Raw genomic sequence first — 20,049 nt, 5'->3', positions numbered from 1 at the left:
GTGAATGTATGTGTATGTTTGCATGTGTGTGTGTTTGTATGAGAGTGTTTGTGTGATGTTTGTGTGTGATTTTGTGTGTGTGTGTGTGTGTGTGTGTGTTTCTTAATTTCATTAGAGTGAAAAATCCGCCAAAACTGAAACAAGTGTTTATTAGTTGATATTAGAGCGTAACACACACAGTATATCGCCACACACACTGTCTGAAGCATCAGCTGGAAACATTACATGATTACTTTTATATAAAAATAAACAGATTTAAAGACATAAAATGTAGATGAAGAGTCCTGAAGCCGTCTGTATCCGTGATTTCAGCCTGAAGCTCTTTCCTTTAAGGCTTTTTAGGTTTGTGCTTCAGCATTTTCTTCAAGAATCTCTCCAGTTTGGGATGAGCACAGATTTTCTTCCCCTTGAAGTGTAATCTGGAGAGCAGAAAGACACAACTGTTTACAGACATTGTCTAATAATGCATTAGTGGAGGTTATCAAAGAACATTTTACTGAGCTCAGTGAAAAGTTTTAGGTCAAATTGGCTATTTAATATTAGAGCAACTGCCGACTCGCCGCAGCCATCGCTAAAATGAAACTCTCATCAGAAAACAATAAACACATGGCCTATGCCAAGCGCAATAATATTATCAGATCTTAGCAAATACAAACGTGACACTGTTGATTACTTTTAACGCAATCTCACGGCAATTCGTAACTTTTTGATGTAGTGGCTAAAGCTGCGGTCACACTGGGCTTTTCCTCCCATAGACTTCCATTCATATGCACGCGAATGCGTCAGAACGGAAATGCAGGGTCATGTGTTGTTTTGCAGGTTGCTGCGGTGCAGAGTTCAAGCTTGGTGAACTCTCGACCTGCAAGGTCAAAAAACACTTTCGTTGTCTAATAATAACATGCATTTGTTTTTACCTGATTACCTCAGCGATTCCCATCCCACATAGCAAAATTTCTCTGGCCCAGCTCTGGCCCACACAATCAGGTTTTGCTTGGTCCACATGCCGCAGTGAATTACGGTACATGACTGGACCAAATCTGGCTTCCAGACAAGGGCCAAACACGGACCATATCTGGGCCAAGTCTCAGCCAAGTTAATAACTCATAACTGGGCCTGAACTGGGCCAGATAGGTTGGTGTGTCACGATTGCAATGAAATTGATAAACCCATGGAGTGATGCGCTTTAGGCACACTATGGGCACGCTTTTTCTCAAAGTGACCTGATTGGTAGAATTTTTATTCTTTACTCAAAAATGATTTTAGTGTATTTTAAATGTGGGTCAAGACTGGCCAAACTCACATGGCCCACTTATCAAATTTTTAAATCTGGGCCAAATACTACGTTTTTCATCTGGCCCAAATCTTGTGTGCCGCCTTAAAAACGGTGCCACCTCTGCCAAACCCGGGCCATGTTTGGCCCACATGCTGTATGCCAGTGCCGGATGAATGCCTGCTGTGCCAGCTTTATGCCAAATCTGGGCCAGAATTCTTTGCTACTAGGGATATGACTCGTTTAGCGATTCAAGCTGCGTTCAGTCAAGAGTTTGAGCTTGCGAAATTCTGTCGTACAGTGCTGCGAAAAGAGGTGGGATTAAACAAGATTATTAGACATTAAAAAAAGCGAGCGATTGCTCCATGTTTTAAATTTCTGTCCAGAGAGGTCGTGTTTTGATCCTCGATTGGTCTCACGCAGTCAAGTGATGCGATTTCGCAGGTCAGAGTTCACCAAGCACCGCATTAGCGCATGACCCTGCGTTTCCGGTCTGGCCCATTCGCGTGTGTATGAATGGAAGTCTATGGGGAGAAAAGTCAAGTGTGACCGCAGCTTCATTTGTTCCCTAACCCCTCCTTAGCATGATGCTAATCTGCACTGATTGCCCCTATGTCCCAATCTGTTGTGATTGCTCGACTGTGTTTTATTCTAGCCGAAATAAAACAAATAAGACTTTCTCCAGATGAACAAATAGTATCAGACATCCTGTGAAAATGTCCTTGCTCTGTTATACATCACTTGGGAAATATTTAAAAAAAGAAAAATATATATTTGTACAAATAATGCACAAATAATTCTGACCTCAACTGTGTATACAATATAAAACGATAGTCATTCTTGGAATATACAATAATTCACCCATCCCCACCAATGTCAAATGCAAACCTACGGCCTTGGGTGGTGGAATGTTATTTCACTTTCCAACACCTTAATACCTAAGGGGAGGAATGCCAGCGTGGATCACGCTGTGTGAGGGGCCGTAAAAGCAGCCCAATCCAGTCATAAATCAATCTGTTTAAAAAAACTACGAATATTTGGGTCACATATTAAGAGAAAAAAATAGAGATGTGATCACAAACTGAGCACTTGCGATCAATATACCTCACCCGCATCAGTTTTTCAGTCGTTTATTACCCTCATGTCCATGTCAGAGCAACAATTCTCCAATGTTTAATCAGTCTTTTGGCGATTTAGGTCTTGTTTACACTAATGCGTTTTAGTTTGAATACGCATAAGTTTTGCTATGGTTAAGCCATCCGTCCACACTACACCAGAGTTTTCGAGCGCCGAAAATGGAGGGTTTTGGAAACGCGTTGGAAACGGTGCTGCTCGGTCTCAGTGTGGATGGGGGAAAACGGAGACATCTGAAAACGGAGGTGGGGCTGCTGAGATTCGCCACCTGATTGGGGCTTTTGTGTCATTGCTTATCCTTCCCTTATTCATCAAGCCTCTATCACATGACTATAACACATGGCTTTAACGCTACCGGAGGACAGCAGACCAGCCTTCACTGTATACAACAACAAGGGCACAGAAATGGAGCGTTGTTTACATTTACATTTAGTCATTTAGCAGACGCTTTTATCCAAAGCGACTTACAAATGAGGACAAGGAAGCAACTTACACAACTAAGAGCAACAATGAATAAGTGCTGTAGGCAAGTTTCAGGTCTGTAAAGTCTAAGAAGGGAAGTATTAGTAGTATTTTTTTTTTTTTGGTACAGTTAGTGTGATATTCAGAGAGACAATTGCAGATTAGGAAGTGTAGTGGAGACTAAATAGTTGAGTTTTTAGTCGTTTCTTGAAGACAGCGAGTGACTCTGCTGTTCTGATGCAGTTAGGGAGTTCATTCCACCAACTGGGCAGATTGAGCGTGAGCGTTCGCGAAAGTGATTTCTTCCCTCTTTGGGATGGAACCACGAGGCGACGTTCATTCACAGAACGCAAGTTTCTGGAGGGCACATACATCTGCAGAAGTGAGAGCAGATAAGAAGGAGCAAAGCCAGAAGTCGCTTTGTAGGCAAACATCAGAGCTTTGAATTTGATGCGAGCAGTAACTGGCAGCCAGTGCAAACGGATGAGCAGCGGAGTGACATGTGCTCTTTTAGGTTCATTAAAGACCACTCGTGCTGCTGCGTTCTGGAGCAGCTGAAGAGGTTTGATAGAGTTAGCTGGAAACCCAACTAGTAGAGTGTTGCAGTAATCCAGTTTGGAGAGAACAAGAGCTTGAACAAGGAGTTGAGCTGCATGTTCTGATAAGAAGGGTCGAATCTTTCTGATGTTATAGAGTGCAAATCTGCACGATCGAGCAGTTCTAGAAATGTGGTCAGAGAAGTTTAGTTGGTCATCAATCGTTACTCCAAGGCTTTTCACCATTTTGGATGCAGTTATGGTTGCCCCATCCATCTGGATTGAGAAGTTATGGTGTAGAGTCGGGTTGGCAGAAACTACAAGCATTTCCGTTTTTGCGAGGTTCAGCTGAAGATGATGATCTTTCATCCAGTGTGAAATATCCAACAGGCAGGCTGAGATGCGAGCTGGAACCGAGGGATCATCGTTGTTTGCACTATTGTCTGTTTTAGGCGCCATTGTGCAGTTTTTCATTTGTTACGTTTAGTAACAACTCAACCTCGTCGTCTGTCCACAAAAGTACCTCTCTTGCTTTCTGTGCCATCGCGTTTATTGTTTAACCGGCGTTTATTGACTAACAATAACCAAATGCAGAGCGAGACGCATGCTTTCTGTTTATACTAGAACGCGCATGCCCAGAGTGTGCGAATGGTCACGTCATATACGTTTTTGGTGGCGTAGTGTGGACGGAGATATTTTCAGAAATGCTATATGTTCAGGATCATTTTTGATCTAAAATGCTGTTTTAAAACTAAAACGCAGTAGTGTAAACGGGGTCAGAGGGGATGACGTTATAGCGGGTTGGTGTCGGAATAATATTTTAGCTAAACTTATATTTACAGCAAATTTAAAAACAGTATTTATAGGTGGAGTAGGTACGATTGACACCCAGTGGTTGAACTGGGTATTGCAGCTCACATCAAAACACTTTTTAACCCAGCGCCGCCTCTGATTACAGGTTGCCAGATTTTGTCCAAACCATCACCTGAAAATTCTGTTTTAGAAACGGTTTCTGTTTCTCTCAACTAAACAAAAGCAAACTACTCTTAGAAAAATCACCTCAGGTACGGATTATCTGCTTTATTCAGTGTTCAATGCTACAAATATAAGTTTTGAAAATCATTTATTGTGACGTTTATCGCCATTCTGAAAGTGGCAGCAGACATTTTACCTCAGATCTTGAAAATAAAATAGAATATTTTAAAATTGAAGTCTGAACTGTGCAAACCAACAAACATCAGTCACTTTTAGCGTGTACTTTTTAAAAATGTAAAAGAGGTTTTATATGTATAAATTAGATTATAAACCTTACCATTTAGTTAAAGTGCAGTGTATTATTCTGTGCTTCTGAATGCCTGTATTTAAATGTTTCTGTCATGTTGCATTGCATGCAGAAAGTCAAATTGTTTGTTGTTGGAATATTTTCACATTGCGTGTTGTTAGGACACTGATACAATTTAACCTGCACGGCTAAGGTTTATGATTGTAATATGTATATTCTTTAAGCAGGCAGTGGGCGGACTTAGAAAACCAGAAAAAGACCAGAAAAAAGAACATTTTTAAAAGAGAACAGGTGTTTTTAGGCTCTGCATGCTGGTTAAAAATGTTGTCCGGATTGACACTGCGCTGACGCCATGTGACAGTCACATGTGGCATCAAAGTACCACGACAGCGCTTCATGATCACATGACTTATTCAGCCAGTGCAGCATTTGAAGAGCGCTTGACAACAACCACGTGTGTTTTAGGTTTATTATTGGACAAATTCCGATTTGCAAACTTCGAAACCAAACAATTCACTTTTCATAGCCTCTCTATCCTGTACACATCACACATATTTTACTGCAGTGTCATCTTTTGTTCAATAACTTGTTCATAATGGCTAGATTGTTTGCACAGGTTTATTCAGTTTTTTTATACAGACTGCAATCAGCTCCATGAACAATTCAAATTATATATTTCAAGAGTTCAGACTTGGCTGATGATTGATTATAAGCAAGTTTGGCATGCTGTCCCAGGAAAGAGCCCTGAGCCCAAAAGGTCTTTGAGCCCTGGGCTCCCTCCCATTTGCAGGGCGAGAGGGGAGCTTCGAGTTCAGGTAGATCTCGACAACTTCCTCCTTGATATGAGCTGATGACTAAAATGATAGCTATGAAGAGCTATGCTGCTGGATGATAGATTGACTGTAGTGCTATATTTAGATTGATCAGTTCACTTGTTGTGCATGTTTTTGGAAAGTGGGAGGAAACCGGAGAACCCGAGGAAAACCCACACGAGCACGGGAAGAACATGCAAACTACGCACAGAACTAAAGGACTAGAACCGGTGACGTTCTTGCTTTGAGGCAACAGTGCTAACCACTGGGCCACCGTGCTACCGTATAAAGGGAAAGGTGGAGAAGTAGGGGTGGAAGGGGGGATTCTTCAAATCAAAGATGGCTGTAGTAAGAAACCCTGACTCTTTATAGTGGGTCACGCCCCATTCACATGGGGTGTCAGCGTCAATGCTTCCCATTCGCTTTAAACGGGTGACGTCAGGCGCTGCCGAACTGCATTGAGGATCCGTCGGCGCCGCTTCAGAGGCTTTGCTCGCTACAGAAGTTGGGACTAAAAGTTGGGAAGCGTCAGCCAATCAGATCGCTGTATGCAAATACACCAGCTAGACAGTGGCCTATTGCTGACTGAATTTCATTGGCTGACGCTGCTATGATGATCGCTTCAGCCCTAACTTCAGACAGGCCTTCAGTCAAACGTTGACGCTGAAGCCCCGTGTGAATAGGGCGTTAGGACTGGCCTGATTGGTGGATCATAGCTAATGCAGAACCAGCCGTGTTCAAATATAATCACATGGTCCTTTTGAAATTAGTTTATAAATAAACTTCACTTAGTGAATAACCTAAATATTACCTCAAATAAGTCTTACAGAGTTGTAATAAAATAATCATCATTGATCCTGACACCCCTTTAAAGCTTTCTCAACAAATTAAGTTATATAATATATAAAAAATATGATTATAAAATATTTTATTTCCTGTCAAGCCGTTTATGCACAAGTGTTTAAAGTGACATTGATGTGCTCTTTCTGGGAAATTTCTACTTAAAGTGTAGCTCATTTATTTTGGTCATTTTGCTCAATCTTTTTGGATTAAAGTGCTATTTTAAAAATGCTTTTATTATCCAAAATAATCCCATTATCCTATTAATTCATGGATATTTTTTTTAATGTGCCCTCTTGTTTTTCCCTTATTTCTCATGCATTTGTTATGTATGACTACTTAAATTTAATTCATAATTCCCTTATTGTTTAAAAATTTACTATAGGTTGTAGAGACTATATTCTGATTTATTTGTTCTGTATATCTTTTGTGGTTATTTCAATATATTAATAAATGACCACGCCATGTGACCGATCATCATGACTGGTGCAACTTTGAGCCCCCGATGTGTCCGGCTTGACGGCTTCGTTTTATAACACCGCCCCCACCTGCGCTCGGCTGATCTCGTTGATTACCGGCTGTTTTTCAGATAAACAGGAATGTTCACGAAGCATGTTTCTAAACTATCTGCCAACATATTGAAGTATTTTTAAGCTTTATAAGAGTCAAAAACATACACACAGCAAAGAGCATCAGCTCACATACACACTCACATTAGAGCCTTAATCTCACAGTGTCCAGATGTGTCCTGGACCTCATATGTTCTGACCGATCGCAGTACACGTTTAGGGATTCTGCGTAAAACACTCAGACAGCATGTTGGAATGGCTGCACCTGCTGGAACAAAAACAACATCTGCTACTGAACAGCTTATATCACATTAATGAAGCCCTCCAACAATAAACATCTCACAGACACAGAGGCGTCTTTATTAATAAAAAGGCATGTTCGATATTCTCATAAAAGCTTTTAGAGGTGATGCATGTCTGAGCACATCAGTGTCACCCAGAGTGACTCACTGTGTGTTTAAGAGTTAACGAAACTCATTAATGACCCATAATCATTCATTCCAGAATTACCGGTACATTTCAGTCATTTTCCATTCAATTTCCCTGAACTGGAATGATGTACAAGAAATGTATCATTTACAGTATGCTGAACGCATCTATAATGTAAAATATTGCACAATGCGAATATATTTGATTCTGTTACTAATTGTTGTTTTTTTTTGCTTATTCTACAGCTACTTTTTAAACCACTAACAGAGTTGACGGATAACTCAGTTGACAAATAATAGACTTGGTGGACAACAGAGTTGACAGATCACAAAGTTGATGATAACAAAGTTGACGATAACAGAGTTGACGATAACAGAGTTGACAAATAACAGAATTGATGATAACAGAGTTGGCGGATAACAGAGTTGACGGATAACAAAGTTGACGATAACAAAGTTGACAAATAACAGAGTTGACGGATAACAGAGTTGACGGATAACAAAGTTGACGATAACAAAGTTGACAAATAACAGAGTTGATGATAACGGAGTTGACGATAACAGAGTTGACGGATAACAGAGTTGACGATAGCAAGAGTTGACGATAACAGAGTTTGCGGATAATAGAATTCACGATAACAGAGTTGACGTATAACAGAGTTGACGTATAACAGAGTTGGCGATAACAGACTTGGCGGATAACAGAGTTGACGATAAGAGTTGTTGGATAACAGAGTTGACGTATAACAGAGTTGGCGATAACAGACTTGGCGGATAACAGAGTTGACGATAAGAGTTGTTGGATAACAGAGTTGACAGATAACATCATTGACGATAATAGCGTTGACGATAACATTGTTGACGATAACAGCGTTGATGATAACAGACTTGACGGATAATAGAGTTGACGATAACAAAGTTGACGTATAACAGAGTTGACGTATAACAGAGTAGACGGATAACAGAGTTGACGATAACAGATTTGATGATAATAGAGTTGACGATAACAGAGTTGACGTATAACAGAGTTGACGATAACAGAGTTGACGATAACAGAGTTGACGATAACAGTTGACGGATAACAAAGTTGACGGAGAACAGAGTTTACGATTACAGAGTTGACGGATAACAGAGTTGACGATTACAGAGTTGACGAATAACAAAATTGACGAATAACAAAGTTGACGGATAACAGCGTTGACGATAACAGAGTTGACGATAACAGAGTTGACGATAACAGAGTTGACGGATAGCAGAGTTGACGATAACAGAGTTGACAATAACAGGGTTGAAGATAACAGAGTTGACAGAAATAGAGTTGATGATAACAGAGTTGAAGGATAGCAGAGTTAAAGGATAACAGTTGAAAATAACAGAGTTGAAGATAACAGAGTTGACAGAAATAGAGTTGACGATAACAGACAGGATAACAGACTTGACGGATAGCAGAAGGATAGCAGAGTTGACGGATAACAGAGTTGATGATAACAGAGTTGATGGATAACAGAGTTGACGGATACCAGAGTTGACGATAACAGAGTTGACGATAACAGAGTTGACGGATAACAGAGTGGACGATAACAGAGTTGACGGACAGCAGAGTTGACGATAACAGAGTTGACGGATAACAGAGTTGACGATAACAGAGTTGACGGATAACAGAGTTGACGATAACAGAGTTGACGGATAACAGAGTGGACGATAACAGAGTTGACGATACCAGAGTTGACGATAACAGAGTTGACGGATAACAGAGTGGACGATAACAGAGTTGATGATAACAGACTTGATGGATAACAGAGTTGACGATAACAGAGTTGACGATAACAGAGTTGACGATAACAGAGTTGACGGATAACAGAGTTGACGATAACAGAGTTGACGGATAACAGAGTTGACGGATAACAGAGTTGACGATAACAGAGTTGACGGATAACAGAGTGGACGATAACAGAGTTGACGGATAACAGAGTGGACGATAACAGAGTTGACGTATAACAGAGTTGACGGATAACAAAGTTGATGGATACCAGAGTTGACGATAACAGAGTTGACGATAACAGAGTTGACGGATAACAGAGTGGACGATAACAGAGTTGACGATAACAGAGTTTACGATAACAGAGTTGACGGATAACAGAGTTGACGGATAACAGAGTTGACGGACAGCAGAGTTGACGATAACAGAGTTGACGGATAACAGAGTTGACGGATAACAGAGTTGACGATAACAGAGTTGACGGACAGCAGAGTTGACGGACAGCAGAGTTGACGATAACAGAGTTGACGGATAACAGAGTTGATGATAACAGAGTTGACGATAACAGAGTTGATGATAACAGAGTTGACGGATAACAGAGTTGATGATAACAGAGTTGACGATAACAGAGTTGACGATAACAGAGTTGACGATAACAGAGTAGACGGATAACAGAGTTGACGATAACAGAGTTGACGATAACAGAGTAGACGGATAACAGAGTTGATGATAACAGAGTTGATGATAACAGAGTTGACGGATAACAGAGTTGACGATAACAGAGTTGACGATAACAGAGTAGACGGATAACAGAGTTGACGATAACAGAGTTGACGATAACAGAGTAGACGGATAACAGAGTTGATGATAACAGAGTTGATGATAACAGACTTGATGGATAACAGAGTTGACGATAACAGAGTTGACGATAACAGAGTTGACGATAACAGAGTTGACGGATAACAGAGTTGACGATAACAGAGTTGACGGATAACAGAGTTGACGGATAACAGAGTTGACGATAACAGAGTTGACGGATAACAGAGTGGACGATAACAGAGTTGACGGATAACAGAGTGGACGATAACAGAGTTGACGTATAACAGAGTTGACGGATAACAAAGTTGATGGATACCAGAGTTGACGATAACAGAGTTGACGATAACAGAGTTGACGGATAACAGAGTGGACGATAACAGAGTTGACGATAACAGAGTTTACGATAACAGAGTTGACGGATAACAGAGTTGACGGATAACAGAGTTGACGGACAGCAGAGTTGACGATAACAGAGTTGACGGATAACAGAGTTGACGGATAACAGAGTTGACGATAACAGAGTTGACGGACAGCAGAGTTGACGGACAGCAGAGTTGACGATAACAGAGTTGACGGATAACAGAGTTGATGATAACAGAGTTGACGATAACAGAGTTGATGATAACAGAGTTGACGGATAACAGAGTTGATGATAACAGAGTTGACGATAACAGAGTTGACGATAACAGAGTTGACGATAACAGAGTAGACGGATAACAGAGTTGACGATAACAGAGTTGACGATAACAGAGTAGACGGATAACAGAGTTGATGATAACAGAGTTGATGATAACAGAGTTGACGGATAACAGAGTTGACGATAACAGAGTTGACGATAACAGAGTTGACGATAACAGAGTTGACGATAACAGAGTTGACGATAACAGAGTAGACGGATAACAGAGTTGACGATAACAGAGTTGAAGATAACAGAGTTGACGATAACAGAGTTGACGATAACAGAGTTGACGATAACAGAGTTGATGATAACAGAGTTGACGATAACAGAGTTGACGATAACAGAGTTGACGATAACAGAGTTGACGATAACAGAGTTGACGATAACAGAGTTGATGATAACAGAGTTGACGATAACAGAGTTGACGATAACAGAGTTGACGATAACAGAGTTGACGATAACAGAGTTGACGATAACAGAGTTGACGATAACAGAGTTGATGATAACAGAGTTGACGATAACAGAGTTGATGATAACAGAGTTGATGATAACAGAGTTGACGATAACAGAGTTTACGATAACAGAGTTGATGGTTAACAGAATTGACGATAACAGAGTTGATATTATTTAGATGTTTTATGCAAATGTTTATTCAACTTGTATAGTAAACACACAAAAGATTATTTTGATGATTATTTGATGATATTTGAAGCTGAATGAATGATTCAGGAGGCAAAGAAAACTACCAAATTATGATTGATGCTCTTCGAAACAGTTTCATGATAGTTTGTTTATTTAGGAGAGGCAAAATGTCCCTGTAATTCTACACTCTCAGAAATAAAGGTACAGGAGCTGTCACTGTCATAACGGTACCTCAAAGATACTTTTTTAGGTTAATTTGAGTACAAAAATGTATCTTTTAAAAAGCTACTTCCCCAGTGACAGCTCCCATACCTTTATATCTGAGAGTGTAGAAACACCCATATACAGTATACGCAGAGCAGAGACTAAACAGAAATAAACTAAACTCAAACAGGAATATGCATATAATATTCTGCATAAATGTTACTAATGATAATAAATGCATAAATGTGAAAGTAGTGAAGCAAACTTAAACTATTTGCAACTAAATTAAAGTAGGAGATTTTGGAGTTTGAAATGGCAACAAAGCTTTGAAGAGAGCAGAAAGAAAAAAGTCGTCTTTGCCTTTTGGTCTAATTTTCCACTAAAAACATCTAAATAAATATTCCTAAATCACTATCAATTTTAGAAACTTTTGACTTTTGACATTAAGTTTTATTCATTCATTCATTTTCCTTCGGTTTAGTCCCTTTAATTATCAGGATCGCCGCAGTGGAATACAATACAATACAATATTTATTTATAAAGCACATTTAAAAACATTTAAGGTTGACCAAAGTACTGTATATAGGAGTACAGAGAGACAGAGAAGAAAGCTGAATATAAAAGAAACGTTTAACAAATAAAAGCTATTAAACCACCAACAGAATGAACCACCAACTATTCCAACATATGTTTTACAAAGAGGATGCCCTTCTAGCAGCAACCCAGTACTGGGAAACATCCATACATACTTATTCACACAGACACTCATACGCAACAATGTAGTTCATCAATTCCCCTATAGCGCATGTGTTTGGACTGTGGGGGAAACCGGAACACCCGGAGGAAACCTACGTCAACACGATGAGAACATGCAAACTCCACACAGAAATGCCAACTAACCCAGCCGGGGCTCAAACCAGCAACCTTTTTGCTGTGAGGCCACAGTGCTTACTACTGAGCCACCGTGTCGCCCCAGTAGTATTTGTTTTTGGTCTAAGTTTTCAGTAAAAATATATAAATAAATGATCCTTAATTAATGTAAAGTTTAGAAATGTGTTCAATTGGCATTAAGTTTTATTTTTTAAGTTATTTAATTTTTTTTTGTTATAATAGTTGCGCAGTGGGTGACACGATTGCCTCACAGCAAGAAGGTCACTGGTTTGAGCCTCGGCTGGGTCAGTTGGTGTTTCTGTGTGGAGTTTGCATGTTTGCATGTCCTCTCTGTGTTCCTCCGGGTGCTCCGGTGTCCCCCCACAGTCCAATGACAGGTGAATTGAATAAGCTAAATTGGTTGTAGTATATGAGTGTGAATGCAAGAGTGTATGTGTGTTTCCCAGTGTTGGGTAGGGTTGCGGCTGGAAGGGCATCCACTGTGTAAAACCTATGCTGGAATGGTTGGTGGTTCATTCCACTGTGGCGACCTCTGATAAATAAAGAGACTAAGCCGAAAAGAAAATTAATTACTGAATGATATAGTTATAATAATGGCATCAAGGAAATAAACTGAAATATTCTAAATTGCTGAATCCTTAACTTACATTTTCAGTAAAAGTGTTTATTTGGATCCTGATTTAAGATCATACAAGAACTAACAAAACACAGGCTTAAAGACTACCCAAATTGGGTTGTTTTTAACCCTACTGCTGGGTAAATATGAGACAGAACACATCAGGTGTTAAATTAACCCAAGTGATTGGGTTATTATTTTTAACCTAATAAATGGTTTGTTTTCTACCCAATAATTGGTTATTTTTTACTTAAATAATAGGTTAATTTGATCCAAAAATGCTTGTGAAAGATGACCCAGCAATTGTGTTGTTTTGACTCGGGGTCACTGAAGTACGGTGGGGGTGTGCAGCTTTGATTACAGGTGTACAAAAGGTGCTTGAAAGGTCTGACTAAAGGCTGCTATGAGCATAAATCTCATTTTAATCATCTGACAACGCAAGGAATCTGTGTTTATGCTACACTATTTTCATTGCATTTAAATAAATTAGCACATAATATGTGGTATCCCAGTCAGCCCCCGCTGTGAGTTGATCTGACCCAAAGAGCTGGGTTGAAACTACCCAACTACCCAAAACTCCCAAGACTACCCAAGCTGGGTTGAAACTACCCAAGACTCTGAAAATAACCCCCAAAAAACTAGCCAAATGCCTCAACCCAAGATTTCAGTAGAAATAATAACCCCATGTTTTTTTAGTGTAACTAAACATTACATAAACAAAAACTTCCTGCATTTTTAAAACAATCAAACTTTCAATTAAAAACAGACACAAAGTTTAAAGGGAGTAGAAATTAATTTAGCAGACGTTTATTTGGTCACACCTTTATTTTAATGTAAACGTCACGCTATTAACAGACCACACTAATAGCTGAACAAGCTAATAATTAGCAGTGCGTTCATATTTAGTAAGGTAATCCTTTAGTTTAGCTGTTGGTGAAATATTTAAGCCTTTAATAATGATAATTATCTGAACCCTTGTGTGCTGTTGAGGATGTTTTCATCCACTCTGGGCTGATTTTGAGTCTTAATTTGGCCATAATGTGCTCTGTGTTTCAGCTAGCAGAATGATTTTTGTTGTCAAATCTTATTTTGACACATATTTAAAAGAAAATGCTTCAACGATGAATTTCAACAAGCAAATGTACTATTCCTCATGTTATGTTCAGGATGAAAACATCCACTAAATTAAACTGCTGTAACAAAAATGCATCAGATAAACAGTTTTTTCTCTTTTTTTTCAGCATAAATCTGTTCATCAACCTCAGTCCTGATCAAACAACAAATTGCTTACAGAATTTTAACTCTTTAATTGCCAAATTCATAAAGGAAGTCACTAATTTGGTGAAAAAACACACAAAATGACCTATTTTCAGTATAAAAGTAGTTGTGGACTGGATTTTTTTATCAGTATTGGGCACAACATCTTCTTTGATGGCTTGCTTTTGATTGATTTTCATTTTTTCCTCCCTAATTTACTGTTGGTTTCAGTTTTTTGCCCTATTGACTTCCATTGTAACCACATTTATTTGGTTACAAATCATGACAGCAGATAATCCTGCATTCTTGACTGTTGGGAAGAGGGACAATCTGTCTTATACTGTCGATCATCAGATGTCAGCATTAACCCTTTAGATAAAAAAAGCTTAATTCCTGGATTTTATACGGCGTATAACAGCAAATTAAAGTGTGTGTCTGTGTATCTGTAAAAGTGACCTTTGTGCACTTACCTTGATGTGTCTGAGTAAATCTAAATATACATCTCAGCTCTAAGAACTACATGCAGTAAATAAAAACAAAGTCGGTTGGTTTTATGCACCATCAAATGTGCTTATAATGGAAGTCAATAGAGTAAAAACAGCCACCAACAGTAAATTATGGAGAAAGAATGAAAAACTTACAGTCCACAATTACTTTCATATTGAAAATAGGTAATTTTGAGTGTTTTTTAACTAAATCAGTGACTTCCTTTATGAATTTGGCAATTAAAGACTTAAAATTCTGTAAGCAATTTAGTAGTTTTGATCAGGACTGAGGTTGATTAACAGATTTATGTCACATCTGTCAGTGACCACCTGAGGGTAGTGAAACTACAGCGCCCATAAAGACTACATTTCCATACATTCTTTCGCACACACACCCGGTCTGTCATCTACACTGATTTACAACCACAGCTGTCTCCATTCTCCGTGATTACCAGGACTATATATTCAGTCATTCAACCACTGTTTGTCATCGCGTCGTTTGTCTTTCTTGTACCTAGTAAGTCTGTTTTTCCTAGTCGTTGTTCCTGATCTTGTCTCCTGTCTTGCTATAGTCTAGTTCATGTTTATCTGTCTTAGTTTCTTGTTTTGTTGTTTATTTGTTACTTTGCACTTTGATATTTTTGGAATTTTGTTCACTGTTTTTGCACTTTAATATATTAAAATCTGCACTTGAATCCGTTATCTTTTGTTCCCGTTATTGTTTTGATTACGCCTAACGTGACAAATTATGCCAAAAAAACATGGAAAAAAAAACATTAATCTGATGCACTTTTACAGCAGTTTCCTGGACAGAACAAAAGGGTATTATATATATATATATGATCAGTGTACAAGGGTTAATAATAGGCAGGAATTAAGCCGGTATAATTATTACTGTGAATTGTTACTTAAAATAGTGTTACCATTTATTTATGTATTTATTGGTTGGTTTAGTACTTTAATTTTTTTCTATTATTTAAAAAACAAATTAAACCAATTATGAATAAAAAGTTTGTGCTTTCAAACAAGAAAAAGCCTAAATTAAACTGAATTTAAAGCAGAACAACACATTATTGGCAGATCTTTACATTTAAACTCACTTGTCTGATGCAAAAACACTTTCATTTCAATGTTTTAAACACTTAAATCTTTCATTTTTTTTTATTTATACTAGAAAACAAAGACAAAATTAAAGTCATTTTGTGTGTGTGTGTGTGTGTGTGTGTGTGTGTGTGTGTGTGTGTGTGTGTGTGTGTGTGTGTGTGTGTGTGTGTGTGTGTCTGACCTTTGTTGTCGGTGAGGATGATGATGGTAAAGCAGACGAGCAGAAGGAGACATGATGATCTGAACTCCATCGTGGCTTTCTGAGAATGATTGAAAGATGAGCAGATCATCTGAACACACACGTGCACACACATACTTTCTCTTTCTCACACGCACACACACAAACTCTCTCTCTCGCACACGCACACTCTCTTCCTCTCATTTCAATTCACCTTATTGGCATGAGTAATACATGGGTGCATATTGCCAAAGTGTACATAGCAGGGGGAAAAGAAAAAAAAAAAGAGTAGTAATAATATTGATGAAACTAATAACAATTATGTGTAATAAAATAGAAAGGAATACAGTAAATATGCTGTATAATATATATGAGCAATATCACACGAGTAACAGTGTGATATGGCTGTATATCGGCACTGGTGGGAGGTGTGTGGCTTAGCGTCCCACCAGTGCCGATATACAGCCATATCGCACTGCTACGAGTGTGATATTGCGTTTATACAACAGTTTGACAGCATATTTGTGTTTATAAAAACAAAATCAAACATGTAGAGTCTCAAAAACTCTTTTGTATGAGGAACTACTTTCTTCTGCGTTGGATTGAAATCATAAGCTGACAGGTAAACAGTTGAGCAAGCTTCTTTTAAACTGTAGATCTGTGGTGTCTGCTTTTTGCTGGCTGTATGTGGGCGGAGGAATGCACAAAGGGTTAAGAGGCTGTACTAAATATATCACATCTATCAGCCAATCAGATTCGAGAACCAGACAGAACTGTTGTGTGTGTGTGTATATATATATATATATATATATATATATATATATATATATATATATATATATATATATATATATATATATATATATATATATATATATATTTATTTATATATATTTATATACAGGGCTCGAAATTGCGACCATTTTGGTCGCATATGCGCCCGAAATTTTATCTATGCGACCTTGAAATATATTTGGGAGCATTTCTGCGAGTGTTTAAAATTGTAGTGTGTGTCCAATTTTTACAGCAAAATGTTCAGCACATGCGCGGATTCGGGAGACATTCACGCAAAAAGCATCTCTAAGCTCTTTCTCTGCACTTGAAACGCGAAACGCAGCGCTCGGGAATGGTTTAAAACAGTTGTCATGTCAACTTGCTGCAGTAAACAAATCCAAGTCCGTAATGCTTGCCCCGCCTTCGCGCTCTTCTTATTGGCCCACCACTGCAACACTGAACACGAATGATTGGTTAATATCAGCTGTCAACCTCTCAGTGCCTTCTGGCTTCGGATGACAGAGAGCTACTACCGCGAAAAATTGTAAAGCGCTGAAGATGAGAATGAAGATAACATAACACTTGACAGATTTTGTTTTAGAAACCATGGCATCTACAGTTACAAATAATGACACATCTTACTAGTTACACCGTTAACACGTTAATTCAAGCAGTGCGTGCAGGGCCGGTGAGCGCTCTGTGTATGCTTTGGTCACTCAGTTATGTTATAAAAATCTATTTTCTTGTGATAATGGGATTTTGTTGAAACATATTTTCCTCACGCTTGCATATAACGTTATATATGAATTTTTTTGCTTGTTAGTTTGATTAGTGTTGATTTCAAATACAACCAATATGTTTGTATAAAACTTGTAGTAACGGTGCTCATAATTGGTGGGTGCGACTAAATTTTGGCTGATGCGCCTACATTTTTAAAGTTAGGAGCACCGGTGCTACCAAGCAAAAAGGTTAATTTCGAGCCCTGTATATATGTTATATGGTTCTTAAATCTTTTTGACATCTGATTGCCTCTTCACCCCGCCTTCACCCTTGTGTATGACTCCGCCCACATACAGCAACAAGCAGTGGACACTCTACAGTTTGACAAAAATTTCAGCTGTTGGACAACACAATGTGCAACACAATGTTAGTCAAGGCATGATCATATTTTACTGTGGTCAAATAAGTGTCATCGAGAGGCCTTTGCCTTTCAAATATGACACTTCTTACACAAAATGGTCTACTAGAAGTCAAGTCATTATCTGCTGTTCCTAAAACGTAGATATCATGACTAGTGTTTATGTGTTTTCAAGCCTTTCTTTACAAGCCTTATAAACAGCAACGTAAATAATGCTCGTACACTCTTTGCAATGATAGAGAGACTCACAAACCCCCCCCAGTCGGATTCCCAGTGAGCTCCTCTCTGAAAGCAAATGTAATGAGTTTACTCATTTCTTTACTGACAAGATCAGTAATATCTCTGCTGAAAGATCCAGCTTAAACCAGCCTAGGCTGGTTGACTGGTTTTAGCTGGTCGACCAGGCTGGTTTTAGAGGAGTTTTGGCCATTTCCAGCCTGGTCTTAGCTGGTCAGGCTGGGAGATGACCAGCTTAAACCAGCTTGACCAGCCTAGCCAAGCTGGGAGTCCAGCCAAAACCAGCTAAATCCAGCTTAAACCAGCCTGGTCAAGCTGGTTTTAGCTGGATTTGGCTGGTAATTTTCCAGCCTGACCAGCTAAGACCAGGCTGGAAATGGCTGGAAACCTGCTTGGAAATGGCCATAACCCCTCTAAAACCAGCCTGGTCGACCAGCTAAAACCAGTCAACCAGCCTAGGCTGGTTTAAGCTGGATTTTTCAGCAGGGATCAGAAAGGCAATCAGCTCATCCAATCAGCCAAGTTGTGTCGCAGTCAAACTAGCTCAACCACAACTTAAGAAATCAGACATTATGTATTATGTAATGGTAAAATCTTAGAAGAGATTGTGCAAATTATAAAAACATCAACCAGCAGTCTTGACACGCTCCCCACATCATTCTTCAAAACGGTGTTTACCTGTTTAGAAATGGATCTCCTAAAAGTGGTAAATGCTTCACTTCTCTCAGGGATTTTTACAAACTCACTTAAAACTGCAGTTGTTAAACCCCTCTTGAAGAAGAGCAACCTGGATAACACCCTATTGAGCAATTACAGGCCAATCTCAAATCTCCCTTTCATTGACAAAATCATTGAAAAAGTTGTTTTTAACCAGGTCAACAAGTTCTTAAACTTCAGGGGGTGTTTAGACAATTTTCAATCTGGTTTCAGAGCACATCACAGTACAGAGAGCGCTCTTATAAATATAATCAATGATATACGTCTAAACACAGATTCAGGTAAAATAACAGTGCTGGTATTGCTCGATCTCAGTGCTGCATTTGACACTGTCGATCACAGCATACTGGCTGGAAAACTGGGTTGGGCTGACTGGCACTGTCCTCAAATGGTTTAGATCTTACCTTGAAAGTAGAGGTGTCCATGTCAGTATAGGTGATCATAGGTCGAGGTGGACACCCATGACATGTGGAGTCCCACAAGGCTCGATTCTGGCACCTCTCCTGTTCAACCTTTACATGCTCCCTCTGAGCCAAATAATGAGAAAGAACCAAATCTCCTACCACAGCTCTGCTGATGACACTCAGATCTACCTAGCCTTACTGCCTAATGACTACAGCCCCATTGACACCCTCTACCAGTGCATTGATGAAATGAACAGTTGGATGTGCCAAAACTTTCTTCAGTTAAACAAAGAGAAAACTGAAGTCATTGCGTTTGGGAACAGAGATGAGGTTCTCTGGATGAATGCGTACCTTGGCACTAAAGGTCAAACAACAAAAAATAAGGTCAAGAATCTTGGTGTGACTCTTGAGTCAGATCTGAGTTTCAATAGTCATGTCAAAGCAGTCAGTAAATCAGCATACTATCATCTCACACACACTGCAGAAATCAGATGCTTTGTTTCCAGTGAAGATTTAGAGAAACTTGTTCATGCTTTTATCAGCAGCAGGGTGGATTACTGTAATGGACTCCTCACTGGTCTTCCTAAAAAGACAGTCAGACAGTTGCAGCTCATCCAGAACGCTGCGGCCAGAATTCTGACCAGAACCAGAAAATCAGAGCACATCACACCTGTCCTCAGGTCTCTACATTGGCTCCCAGTTACATTCAGAATAGATTTTAAAGTATTATTACTTGTTTATAGATCACTAAATGCCTAGGAGGACCTCAATACATTACAGATATGCTCACTGAATACAAACCTCACAGATCA

General features: G+C 39.1%; 1 protein-coding gene across 2 annotated transcripts; it reads right to left on the bottom strand.

Annotated features, from left to right (window-relative positions):
- Nucleotides 1-129: 129 nt before the first annotated feature.
- ccl27a (chemokine (C-C motif) ligand 27a) lies at nt 130-16,061 on the bottom strand. Of its 2 annotated transcripts, none has more exons than NM_001328381.1 (3): nt 15,971-16,061; nt 7,050-7,173; nt 130-419 (listed from the first exon to the last, which is right to left on the bottom strand). In NM_001328381.1, exons 1-3 carry the CDS (start codon nt 16,038-16,040, stop codon nt 329-331), a joined length of 285 nt encoding a protein of 94 aa, NP_001315310.1. In that variant the 5' UTR covers nt 16,041-16,061; the 3' UTR covers nt 130-328. The 2 variants fall into 2 exon arrangements, with proteins under 2 accessions (NP_001315310.1, NP_571137.2); NM_131062.2 differs by having other exon boundaries at nt 7,050-7,170.
- Nucleotides 16,062-20,049: the final 3,988 nt, after the last annotated feature.

The sequence above is a fragment of the Danio rerio genome, chromosome 8, assembly GCF_049306965.1.
Source record: "Danio rerio strain Tuebingen ecotype United States chromosome 8, GRCz12tu, whole genome shotgun sequence".
Classification (NCBI taxonomy): domain Eukaryota; kingdom Metazoa; phylum Chordata; class Actinopteri; order Cypriniformes; family Danionidae; genus Danio; species Danio rerio.
Note: the sequence above shows the minus strand (reverse complement) of the source record. Positions and strands in the feature narration are given on the sequence as shown.

What these genes read in the sequence shown, in the direction of transcription:
- ccl27a (NM_001328381.1), bottom strand. Translation starts at nt 16,040, where the DNA reads ATGGAGTTCAGATCATCATGTCTCCTTCTGCTCGTCTGCTTTACCATC. An exon ending in CATCCTCACCGACAACAAAG is followed by an intron (nt 7,174 to 15,970) that starts GTCAGACACACA and finishes TTTTTGTTCCAG; the next exon opens with CAGGTGCAGCCATTCCAACA. An exon ending in TGTGAGATTAAGGCTCTAAT is followed by an intron (nt 420 to 7,049) that starts GTGAGTGTGTAT and finishes TCTGCTCTCCAG; the next exon opens with ATTACACTTCAAGGGGAAGA.